This window comes from Agelaius tricolor, unplaced genomic scaffold (assembly GCF_023055355.1).
Source record: "Agelaius tricolor isolate 1412-34295 unplaced genomic scaffold, bAgeTri1.0.p SCAF_31, whole genome shotgun sequence".
Taxonomy (NCBI): Eukaryota; Metazoa; Chordata; class Aves; order Passeriformes; family Icteridae; genus Agelaius; species Agelaius tricolor.
Window position 1 is genome coordinate 900804 of NW_027269291.1, and position 12444 is coordinate 913247.

A 12444-nucleotide genomic window follows, 5' to 3' on the forward strand; every position below is an offset into this window, starting at 1 on the left:
CTCGCTCCGCCCGGCGTTACAAATGCCAAATTCCAGAGGGTTTGGCTTGCTCTGGATTCCTGAGCATGAAGGCCGGAGCGGAGCTGCCCGTGCCGAGCGGGGATTGGGAGGCAAAGTTCAGGATGGAGTGAAAGGGGCAGGGCAGGCTGGGGCAGCCCCGCGGTGGGATCAGAACAATGCTCCCCGTTTTCCTCCTTGCCCCCGCTGTTCCTGCAGCAAAAGGGGACACGCTGACCCAGCCCCGGGGCAGCTGGTGCTGCCCGACCCAGCCTGAGCTGTCCCAATCTCTGCTGGACGTGGTCACCTTGGAGTGCCCGGGCACGGCTCCAAATCTCAGCCCAACACCCCCGGGCAGTGCAGCTCCTGGAGGAAAACGGTGTTGGGGCAGGTGCTGGGCTGCTGGGTAACTCTGGGCGAGGATGTGCTGGAATTCCCTGCCTCAGAGAGGGAAGGGAGAAGAATTTTGGGGTTTTTTTGTTCCTTGGGAGGTGAATGCACAAGCAGCGGCGACAGAGCCCCTTTTCCAAATGTGGGATCTGAGGGGCAGCACAGAGGGGGAGCAGAGCCATCAACCACCGCCACAGCCACCAAGGGCAGCAGGTACAAATATCCTGGAGCTGCTGGCGTGAGGAAAACAAGGAACTCATCTCCCCATCCATCCCTGACTGAGAGCAGCAGGGAGAGAGGGGGGAACCAACCCAGCCCCTGCAGCTCTGCCCCACAGCCACAGGTCCCTGCCAGCCCCATTTCCTCAGATCACCTCTGCTCTGGCTCTGGGTCCTTCTCTCCTGCATTTCCCCTCTCTCCAGCTGTCACCAGGGTTAAAAACCCCTCCTGGGCCAGGTAAAGGTGACACAAATCTCCATTTCCTCCTGAGCCCCTGCAGTCCCTCAGCCGTGGGTGGCCTCCCCTACAATTCAGATTTTGTTTTGTCTAAGCAGCTGAAAAGCTGAAAAAAGTACAGCAAAAGTGGGAGAATGTGCTGGGCCCAGGGCTGCAGACACAGCAGAACGCGCTGCCCCCACCTGCGGGGCTTCCAGAGGCTCTGGGCTTGCTGAGGAAGCAGATTTGGGTCATTGTGGGGCACAGGGAGCCCTGCCCGGGGTCAGCAGTGCCTGCAGGGTGTGGGGAGAGGGGATCGGGGAGGAACAGAACCCCTCACTCAGGAATGAACAGATCTGACTCAGGAATGAACAGATCTGACTCAGGAATGAACAGAACCCCTCACCCAGAAATGAACAGATCCCCTCACCCAGAAATGAACAGATCTGACTCAGGAATGAACAGAACCCCTCACTCAGGAATGAACAGATCTGACTCAGGAATGAACAGATCCCCTCACTCAGGAATGAACAGATCTGACTCAGGAATGAACAGATCCCCTCATTCAGAGGGGAACAGAACCCCTCACTCAGGAATGAACAGATCCCCTCACTCAGGAATGAACAGATCTGACTCAGGAATGAACAGATCTCACTCAGAAATGAACAGATCCTCTCACTCAGAAATGAACAGATCCCCTCATTCAGAGGGGAGCAGATCTCCCTCACATGAGGGGCACAAATCCCCTCAGAGGGGCACAGATCTCACTCAGAAATGAACAGATCTCACTCAGAAATGAACAGATCTCACTCAGAAATGAACAGATCTCACTCAGAGAAGAACAAATCTCCTCCCTCACTCAGGAACACAGATCTGACTCAGGAATGAACAGATCCCCTCAGGGATGAACAGGTCCCCTCACTCAGGGGCACAGATCTCACTCAAAAATGAACAGATCTCACTCAGGAATGAACAGATCTCCTCCCTCACTCAGGGATGAACAGATTGCACTCAGAAATGAACAAATCTCACTCAGAGAAGAACAGATCTCCTCCCTCACTCAGGGATGAACAGATGTGACTCAGGAATGAGCAGATCTGACTCAGGGATGAGCAGATGCCCTCGCTCAGGGCCACAGCTGTCCCTCACTCAGGGATGGCCCCAGCTGGATGTTGCTGTGCCCTGGGCAGGCTCAGGGCTCTGCCCGCTCCCCGTGTCCCACGCAGCTTTTAGGGCTGGAATGTTCTGGCAGTGCCCAGCCCTGCAGGTGCTGCCACGGGATCTGTGCTGGGAGCTCTGGGCTCCTCGTCCCCGTTCCTGACAGGAGAATCCTTGGGAAACCTCCTGGAGCAGCCCTGGCCCTGCCTCATCCCCTTTCCTACCGTGAGGGTTCTCAGGAAACTCCTCCTGGAGCAGCCCTGGCCCTTCACCCCTGAAGTGCCTGGTGATTTCTGAGGCCTCCAAACGCTGCCAGTTCTGCCTTGGGCACAGCCTGGACCTGGCACCTTTGGGACAATTTCCCCTTCCCCAAAAGTGCAGAGCCCTCAGAGCTGCTCAAGGGTCCTGGGAAGGGAAACTGAGGCACAGGTGGTGCTGGCAGCCCCAGCTGTGCAGATCCAGCTGTGCAGCCCAGCCTGGCTCCAGGTTTATCCCCAGATCCGCTCAGGATGCCCTGGAGCAGCGGGAGAGGCAGCAGAAGGGGAACAAAGGGATTTTCCTGCTGGGTGCTGCCACAGGAAGCCCTGGGAGCCACCACTGCTGTCAGTGCAGAGCAGAAGCTCCAGCAGAGGAAATTCCTGTTCCCTTTCCCGGTGTAAAAGCACAATTCAACATTAATTGCCTCCAGGCAGCAGAGCTCACACCCAGCAGCATCTCCTGGCGCTGGAGAGCGCTGGCAGCTCCATCTGGGCTGGTTCCTTCTCCTTGGGCTCCTGGAGAACACAACTGCACCATCAGACCCTGCACAAAAAACACCGAAAAATTAAATTCCCCTTTGGCTAGCCTCGGCTAAAAAATTAAATTCCCTTTGGCTTTGTGGATTTTTTTTTTGCCTTTTCAAGTTAAGCACAGAACAGATTCCTCACGGGGAAGTTCCAAAGTCCGTGCTGGAGCAATCATTAAATGAAAACTTGGCCCTGAGGGTCTCTGCCCATCTCCCAGCCTGACCTGGGACGTGATTCCTGCTCTTTTCCACCTTATTCCTGCTCCCCCACCCCTCTTTTTGCCAGGACATTTTCTGCTGGATCCCCTCAGGTACAAACATCACAAAGGTGAGGAAACTCTTCCCCATCTGCTCTCCCCGAGCCCCAGGGCAGGGATTATCCCAGGTTTGGGTCCTGCCCCACCTGGGGGATGATTCCAGGAGGATCCAGGGCAGGGATTGTCCCGGGTTTGGGTCCTGGGCAGGGATTGTCCCGGGTTTGGACCTTGCCTCACCTGGGGGATGATTCCAGGAGGATCCAGGGCAGGGATTATCCCGGGTTTGGGTCCTGTCCCACCTGGGGCAGCTGCAGCAGGGCCAGGTGCCCATTCCAGCGCCCAGCAGACCCAGATGCTGCCCCAGGTGCTCTCAGCTGCTGCCAAACCCAGTCAGACTCACAGCCCAGGCTCTGGGGGTGGCAGGGTCGATCCCTCTCGTTGCCAGGACTCTTCCCAGCCACCCCAGCCCCACCGAGCCCAACCCTCAGCACAAAAAAAAACCAAGGACCCAGGGTGCCAGCCTTGGGACTGTGACATTTATTGAGGGCTGGTTACACAATGCCACCCTCCTCACAGCTCCCCTGCCCTCAGCAGGGATGGCACAGGGGATTCCTGCCCCTGCAGCAGCAAGGGGCTGGCACAGGAGCCTGTGGGGCAGGACAGGGACAGCTCGGGGGCAAGGACAGGAGATGCCCAGCCCCAGAGGGGCTTCCTGCAGAGCCAGAGGGAATCTGTGCTCCTCAGAGCCCCTGCCCTGCCCTGAGCTGTCTCGGGTGACACCTGAAGGTCTGGCAAGGCTGAGGGCCCTGAGCATCCCTGGCCCAGCCAGCCTGAAGGCACTGAGGCAGCTCTGAGCCCTGATGGATGCAGCACCCGTGGCCAGGGACTCACCTGGGCTCCATCCCAGCAAATCTCTGCTCCTGCTGCTCCACCTGCCCGCAAAGGGCCAATCCCCAAATCTCACTTTCTGAATCCACCAAATTTTCCTGAACTCCCAAACTCAGAGTCCCTGAGTGAGGGCAGCGCAGGGGAGGAACCGCAGGCCTGACGTCGCGAGCGTTCACTTTTATTTGATTACCCATCCAAAAAAAAAAAAACCAAACCACCCCAAAAATAAATCCCTCCAATTTCCAAATTTCCGTTTCCTCCGCGAGGAAATTGCAATGATTTTTTTTTTGTGTGTGTTTTTTTGGTGTTTCCCCAGCGGGCAGGGGCTCACTGGGGCAGCTGCAGCAGCACGGACTGGCCCGAGGGCAGGTAGGTGATGTTGCGCGAGCGCGAGAGCTGGTACGCGATGTCCTCGGCCGCCTCCAGCTTGCGCAGCTCGATCAGCCCGTCCCCCGCCGTGGCCAGAGAGTTGGCAATCAGCTCTGCAGCCTTGGAGTCGCCCTCTGCAGAGATCACAGCTGCCTTCTTCTGCTGCTCGGCCTGCGGGGACAGCGGGGAATGGGAATGGAGGGATGGACGGACGGACGGACAGAGCGGCAGCGCTGCCCCGCGGGGCTCCCCAGCCACGGCAGGTGAAAGGGCTTTGGTTTGGGGTGGTGCTCTTTAAACCGGGCTGATGAACAGTGGGATACAGAATAACCAATTTGTGGGAAAAGGAAAAAAGGCAATTTCGAGCTGAATTCTGGTGGTTTTCAGGCTCCGTCCCACCCGGAGATTCCCACTGGCAGTTCCCAAAGCCAGAGCCTGCAGTCAGCTGAAATCTGAGCTGACACAAGAGATGATGACCCCACTGTGCTGCTGGACACTCCAGAGATGATCCAGAGTGTGTCACAGACATCTTTTATGGAAAATCCTAAAGAAAGGATTTTCCATAAAAGATTTCCGTGACACAAAATCCTTTCCTTAGGATTTTTCATAAAAGATTTCTGTGACACAAAATCCTTTCCTTAGGATTTTTCATAAAAGATCTCTGTGACACAAAATCCTTTCCTTAGGAGGATTTTTCATAAAAGATCTCTGTGACACAAAATCCTTTCCTTGGGATTTTTCATAAAAGATCTCTGCGACACAAAATCCTTTCCTTAGGATTTTTCCTCCTGAGAAGCCTCAGGAACAAAATGCAAACAATGGTTATCTGCTGCTGTGGAATGCAACAGGTGCATCTGGGATTGGGCTCATGTGGTTGTTTCTAATTAATGGCCAATCAAAGTGAGCTGGCTCAGACAGAGAGCCACGAGCCTTTGTTATTCATTCTTTCCTATTCTATTCTTAGCCAGCCTTCTGTTGAAGTCCTTCTATTCTTTTAGTATAGTTTTAATATAATATATATCATAAAATAATAAATCAGCCTTCTGAAACATGGAGTCAGATCCTCCTATCTTCCCTCATCCTAAGACCCCTGTGAACAGGGTCACAAGAGTGGATCCAAGCAGGGATGAGCCCGGAGGAAACCTGGGATGAGCCAGGAGCAAACAGCGAGCCCGGCTGCATTCAGCACTGCGGGGTGGAAGGAGGAGCCTCCCTTCTCCAGCTGGGTTTGGGTTGGATTTTGGGGTAAAAACCATTCCTGATCAGCACTGCAGGGAGGCTGGGACGGGATATTCCAGGAAAAGCCCCTGGAGAGAGACGGGGATGGCAGAGGTGATCCCCAGTCTCCTGAAGGAGCCGGTACCTTCTCCACGATGAACCTGGCCCGCTCCGCCTCCTGCTGCGCCACCTGCTTCATCTCCACCGCCTCCGTGAACTCCTTGCCAAAGGTCAGGTGGGTCTGGGGACACAAACCAGACCAGGTCACCCACAGGACACCGGGATGGGCACAGAAACCGGGATCCCTGGAAGGAAATCCCACCGGGATCCACACCCAGCCAGGGCAAAGCTCCAGAAACAAAGTGTCCAAACCCCCCTTTGGCAGAAACAAAGTCACCTTCTGCAGAGGCTTCCTGTGCTCCCAGCAGGATCAATTCTATTTCTGAAGGAAGCTGGGAGGGCAGAGCTCCCTCCCTGGATAGCTCAGCACAGGAACCAGTGGGAATTTCCTGCTGTCCCAGTGGGGATTTTCCCTCCTGGTGCTTCCAGGGCTGCCTGTGGAGCTGCTGCCAATCCCAAAGCACCCGCAGCCCAACCAATCCCCCCTCAGCAGCTCCTGGGGGGCTACAAAACCCCTGCACAGGGAGAGCTGAGGCCACCCAGAGGCCACCAAGGGCTGCCCAAGGTCACGGGGACAACAGCAGAGCTGTGACCATGACGTCCCTGCAAGCACGGCCACACGTGCCCAAGCGTCCAGCCCTGGCCACCCGGGGATCCCCTCCTGTCCTGTCCCCAGGCCTGGCCCCCCAGGGATCCCCTCCTGTCCCAGGGGTCCCCTCCTGTGCCCGGGTCCCTGCAGGGCTCACCAGGGACACGTCGTCCAGGATGAGGCCGAAGGTGGCCGCGCGCTCGGTGAGGTCCTCGCTGACCTGCCGGGACACCAGCTCCCGCTGCGTGATCAGCTCGCCCGCGTCAAAGCGCGCCTGGAACGGGATGGGAACGGGGTGGGAACGGGATGGGAACGGGGTGGAAATGCTGGGAACGGGATGGGAACGGGGTGGGAACGGCTGGGAACGGGATGGGAACTGCTGGGAACGGGATGGGAACGGCTGGGAACGGGATGGGAACGGCTGGGAATGGGGTAGAAATGCTGGGAACAGGGTGGACACTGCTGGGAACGGGATGGGAACGGGGTGGAAATGCTGGGAACGGGATGGGAATGGCTGGGAACGGGAATGGGAACTGCTGGGAACGGGAATGGGAACTGCTGGGAACGGGAATGGGAACCGCTGGGAACGGGACGGGAACCGCTGGGAACGGGCTGGGAATGGCTGGGAACGGGATGGGAACCGCTGGGAATGGGATGGAACAGGATGGACACTGCTGAGAATGGGATAGACACCACTGGGAATGGCTGGAGCAGGATGGACACCGCTGGGAACAGGATGGAATGGGATGGACACCACTGGGAATGGGATGGACACTGTTGGGAATGGCTGGAACAGGATGGACGCCACTGAGAATGGGATGGACACTGTTGGGAATGGCTGGAACAGGATGGACACCGCTGAGAATGGGATGGAATGGGATGGACACCACTGGGAACAGGATGGAACCTCTGGGAGCGCAATGGACACCTCTGGGAACATGCAGGAGCTGGACACAGCCCTAGGCCACACCAGTGAGGACAGCAGCAGGAATTGCCCCATGGAAAGGGTCTCGCAGGGAGGTCTGGAGGCCTTGTTCAAGGCCAGGCCGGATGGGGCTGGGAGCCCAGGGCAGGGCTGGCTCTGGACGAGCTCCCAGCCGCCTCCCAGCCAATCCAGGCTGGAACTCCGCGATTCCAGGGCACAGCACATTCCCCACCCCGCGCCGGGAGAGCCCGGGGCGCGCTCACCACCACGGACTTGAGGATCTCGGTGGTGATGGAGGGCAGCACGCGCTCGTCGTAGTCCTCGCCGATGCTGGTGAAGATGCGCGGCAGCTGCGCCGTCACGGGCCGGAACAGGATCCGCAGCGTGATGTTCACATTCTGCAGGTCTGCAGCAGCACCACCACCCCGTCAGGGAGCTGCAGGAGCAGGGAATGCTCCCCAGAAAAACCCCCCAGCAAAAATGAGCTGGGCTCGCTGCCCTGCTCCCCTCCGGGGTCCTGCTCTGCCCTGCTGTAGGGGAGAATCCCAACCCCAACCGTGTCACCTGCCCCAGGTGAGCTCCAGAGGTCCCAACCCCACCGGTGTCACCTGCCCCAGGTGAGCTCCAGAGGTCCCAACCCCACCGGTGTCACCTGCCCCAGGTGAGCTCCAGAGGTCTCAACCCTACCCGTGTCACCTGCCCCAGGTGAGCTCCAGAGGTCCCAACCCCACCGGTGTCACCTGCCCCAGGTGAGCTCCAGAGGTCCCAACCCCACGCGTGTCACCTGCCCCAGGTGAGCTCCAGAGGTCCCAACCCCACGCGTGTCACCTGCCCCAGGTGAGCTCCAGAGGTCCCTCCCAGCCCCAGCTGCTCAGGATTCAGTGATTCACAGCACCAAAGGAAGACCAAACCATTCCTGTGTCACCCTGGGACGTGTGGGATCTCCAGAGCCAAGGAACATTTGGGACTGGGGGGTCTCCAGAGATCCCTTCCAGCCCCAAATATTTGGGACCAAAGGAAGAGCTCTTTAACCTTTATGTCCTTTATAAAAACCTCAAACCATTCCCGTGTCACACTGGGACGTGTGGGATCACCACAGTCAGGGATGGTTGGGCAGGAGGATCTCCAGAGGTCCCAAATATTTGGGACCAAAGAGTTCCTCAAGCTGTTCTTTATTTAAGAGACCAAACCACTCCTGATGGAAGGGACCTCTGGCCATCAGCCACCTCAGAGGGACACTCCAGGCCCTTCCTGCTCACCCTTACCTCACCCTGAGGTGCACCTTGCTCAGTTTCTGGCCCCTGCTCCACGGCCTGGCCCTTAGGACCACAACTGCAGGTGCAGAAGGATAAACCCCAAACCCCTGGAGCCCCCAGACCCACCTTTGCTGCCGGTGATGACGGGCACGTTGCGGGGCCGCGAGCGGCAGTCGAAGATGATGGGTTTCTGCACCCAGGGGATCAGGAAATGGGTGCCCTCGCCCACCACCACGTCCTGCACGCCCCGGAAGCGGTCGAAGATCACAGCTCTGTGCCCTGCGTCCACTGCAGGGGGCAAAGAAAGAGCACTCAGGGCTGCTGTGCTGCAGCCACGGGGGTTGGAGACTTCATTAACAGCATGGCTTAATTAACGGCAGTGTTAGGAGCAAAGAGGAGCTGCAGGTCCCCCAGTCTGCTCCTCACAGGGCCCCCCAGTCTGCTCCTTCCAAGCAGCTCCATGACTTTTGGAGGAAGGAGTGCACTGCAGGCCCTCAGTCTGTTCTTACTGGGCAATAAAAGCAGTGAGAAGTCAGGGTTTGGACAGAAACACAAAATGAAGCGACCAGGGCTGTCCCACTCACCGTTGTACAGAGCAGAGTTGACGACTCCCCCCGCCACAGCCAAGCCCAGGCCGAGCTTCCCGATGCTCTCGAACACCTTGGCAGCCATCTCAGCGCTCCAGCCCCCGCTCCAGAGCCCTCCTGCAAACCCCCAGACCCTCAAACCTCACTGCGACCCCTGCCCAGAGCCCGAGACCACAAAACCGCACCGGGCAGCGACCCCTGCCCAGGACCCCGAACCACACCGGGGGCTCCTTCTGCCCCACAGACACCTCGGCCCCGGGGGTCTCCCTCCCGTGACCCTCCCGGGGCTCGGACCCTGCGGCCTCGGACCCGTCCAGGGCCTTCCCCCGCTCTCCCGTGCCCCCACGCCCCCCGGGCCTCCCCCTCCCCGCTCCCTCTTAGGCCGCTCGCCCCCAGCACGGGCAGCCCAGGGGCCAAGGCCTCGCTGTGTCCACCCTGCCCGCCCGCCTCAGGCCGCGGCTCAGCTCGGTTCCCCCGGTTTCCCTCGGTTTTCCCGGTTTCCCGGACCCACCGCCACCCTCCCTCCCGCCGCTCCCGCCGCGCCGCTGACCTCCACATGAATCCGCGGCCGCCCCCCCCCAGCGCGCCTGCGCGCCGCGCCAAGACGCGCGCTCCTCATTGGCCGGCGCCTCCCGGGGCTCTCTGGGATATGTAGTTCTCAGTGCCCGTGCCCTCTGCCGGCCCGCCTATAGGTTCCGGTGTGCCCCGCGGCGCCCCGCTGGCTGAGCAAGGCCGCGCGCTATTGGCTGGGGCGGCGGCCTGCGCGCACGGGCTCTTGGGAGATGTAGTCTTGTTGGGGGAAGGCACCGGGGTGGGGGGGGCGTGCGGGGACAAGGGACATGCGGGGGACACGGGCACCATTCTGGGGCCAGCGCTGCCCGCTCCCAGAATGCCAGGATAGGCTGGGACCTCTGAAGGCCACACAGTCCAACCCCCTGGCCAGGCAGCGTCACCTGGAGCAGGTGACACGGGTGGGGTTGGAATGTGCGAGGGACACCTCAGACCCGTCCCGGCCACCCTCCATGGACGGATCTTTCTCCTGCCGAAGTGGGAGTCGTGGTTAATTTCTGGCCATTGCTCCTCGTCCTGAGGAGCAGAGTCTGGCACCTCCTGGAGCTATTTCCGTGCATTGGTGGGATCCCTTCTCCAAAATGAGAGATTCCCACGGATATCTGAGCTATTTCCGTGCATTGGTGGGATCCCTTCTCCGAAATGAGAGATTCCCATGGATATCTGAGCTATTTCCGTGCATTGGTGGGATCCCTTCTCCAAAATGAGAGATTCCCATGGATATCTGAGCTATTTCCGTGCATTGGTGGGATCCCTTCTCCAAAATGAGAGATTTCCATGGATATCTGAGCTATTTCCACGCATTGGTGGGAATCTCTCCAGTGACAGATTTCCATGGATATCCGAGACATTTCCATGGATATTTGAGATTATTTCCATGCATTGACGGGATCCCCTCTCCAGTGACAGATTCCCATGGATATTTCAGATATTTCCACAGGAATGTGGGATATTTCCACTCTCAGCCTTCCCTCCTCCAGTCTCACCAGGCCCAGCTCCCTCTCTCTCCTCACCCGAGCCTCTCCAGAGCCCAAATCATGTTCGTGCCCTCCCTCGAGCCCTCTCCAGCAGCTCCTGGTCCTTCCTGAGCCGTGGACACCGGGATTTGGCGTTCCCTCTGTCCCTGGAGCGCGGGGACATTCCCGGCCCCGTCCCCTCCTGTCCCCTCCCGTCCCCGGAGCCGCTAGAGGGAAGCAGCGCTCTCCCTTTGGCTCCGGGAATCCCGAAAAACGGGGAAAAAAGGGGAAAAAAACCCACCCCAGCTCCGCGCCCGCGGCCGGTTCCGCTGCCAGGTGACCCCGTTGGATGCAGGATCCAACAGGGAAAATCCCATTAAACCTGGGATTCATGGATCGGGGTTTGCACCCCCTGAGCTCTGCTCCTCACTCGCTCGTGCTGGGTTCATGTTGCCCATTCCCATTCCTATTCCATTGCCATTCCCAATCCCGTTCCTGTTCCCATGTGGGGTGAGCTCTCCCCATGCCAATCCCATCCCCATTCCCTTTCCCGTTCCCATCCCCATTCCATTGCCATTCCAGCTCCCGTTCCCATGCAGGATGAGCTCTCCCCATTCCCGTTCCCTTTCCCATTTCCAGTTCCCATTCCCATCCCTTTTCCCATTCCCATTCCCCATTCCCATTCCCATTCTCGTTCCCTTTCCCATCCCCATTCCCTTCCCATTCCCATTCCCGTTCCCAATCCCATCCCCAATTCCCATCCCCATTCCTCATTCCCTGTTCCCTTTCCCATCCCCTTTCACTTTCCCATCCCCATTCCCATTCCCATTCCCATCCCCTTTCCCTTTCCCATTCCCATCCCCTTTCCCATTCCCATCCCCTTTCCCATTCCCGTTCCCATTCCCACTCAGGATGAGCTCTCCCCATTCCCATTCAGGACCGATTCGAGGCCGCGGCTGCTCCCGGGCCAGAGTTTGGGGTGGGGGCTGTGGGAGCAGGGAGGGCCCTTGGTGGGGGACCCCGCACTCGGGGGGCGGTGACACGGGGGACCCCAAAACTGAGCCCGTTCTTGGGGGTGACTGTGGGATTGCACCCCAAAATTGAGCTGGGACCCCGTTATTTGGGGGTGCCAGCAGAACCGCACCCCAAACCAGCACAGGAACCCCGTTATTGGGGGGTGCCAGCAGAACCGCACCCCAAACCAGCACAGGAACCCCGTTATTTGGGGGTGCCAGCAGAACCGCCCCCCCCGGGCCCTCCCCGAGCCCCCCGAGCCCGCGGTCCCGTTTTTGGGGGACATTTCCTGGCGGGCAGCGCGGGCGGCTCAGGAAGGGCTCATTGTGCCCCCCGGGCTGGGAACGAACGGGAACAAAGCGCGTCCTCTTCTCCTCCCCCCGCCGCTCCCGAGCTCCGCGGCGCGAACGCGCCGAGCCCGGGGGGACCCGCGGGGCTTCCGGGGGGTGCCAGGACTGGGGGGGTTCCACCCCAAAGCCGGTGTGGGGCTGGTCCCACTCCCACCCACCCCAGCCTTCGGGGGTCCCGGCATCCCCGGGGTCCCAGCCCGGCCTTTCCCGGGGGTCCCAGCCCAGTCCAGGGGGTCCCAGCCCTTCCAAGGGGTCCTAACCCGGCTCTTCCCGGGGGTCCCAGCCCTTCCTGGGGGTCCCAACCCAACCTGGGGGTCCCACCCCATCCTTCGGGGGGTCCCAGCCCTGCCCGGGGATCCCAACCCAGCCTTTCCTGGGGGTCCCAGCCCTTCCTGGGGGTCCCAGTCCATCCCCAGGGTCCCAACCCAGCCTTTCCCGGGGGTCCCAGCCCAGCCCGGGGGGTCCCAGCCCAGCCCCGCCCCCGGCACAAACCCGAATTAGGCTCAATAAGCGTTTAAATTCAATTAGTGAAACTGCATTAAAAGCCCTGCGAGGACACGGCTCGGAGTGGAAACGGCCTT

At 59.5% G+C, this 12444-nt stretch overlaps 1 protein-coding gene and 1 long non-coding RNA gene across 2 annotated transcripts; one reads left to right on the forward strand and one right to left on the reverse strand.

Annotated features, from left to right (window-relative positions):
• Positions 1–4071: 4071 nt before the first annotated feature.
• PHB1 (prohibitin 1) lies at positions 4072–9581 on the reverse strand. Its single transcript, XM_071451022.1, has 7 exons — positions 9524–9581; positions 8971–9090; positions 8513–8674; positions 7394–7536; positions 6363–6479; positions 5642–5737; positions 4072–4449 (listed from the first exon to the last, which is right to left on the reverse strand). The coding sequence occupies exons 2-7, from the start codon at positions 9056–9058 to the stop codon at positions 4237–4239; spliced, it is 819 nt and encodes a 272-aa protein (XP_071307123.1). The 5' UTR covers positions 9059–9090; positions 9524–9581; the 3' UTR covers positions 4072–4236.
• LOC139601765 (uncharacterized) lies at positions 4449–5327 on the forward strand. The gene is made up of 2 exons (XR_011683016.1): positions 4449–4541; positions 4666–5327. It is a non-coding gene; the product is annotated as an uncharacterized lncRNA (long non-coding RNA).
• Positions 9582–12444: the final 2863 nt, after the last annotated feature.

Bases quoted from the DNA above. Each gene is read 5' to 3' on its own strand.
- PHB1 (XM_071451022.1), bottom strand. From the start codon at position 9,058: ATGGCTGCCAAGGTGTTCGAGAGCATCGGGAAGCTCGGCCTGGGCTTG. The intron at 7,537-8,512 runs GTGGGTCTGGGG...GTGCTGCTGCAG, and splicing joins CGTCATCACCGGCAGCAAAG to ACCTGCAGAATGTGAACATC. The intron at 5,738-6,362 runs GTGAGCCCTGCA...TTGTGTCCCCAG, and splicing joins TCCTGGACGACGTGTCCCTG to ACCCACCTGACCTTTGGCAA.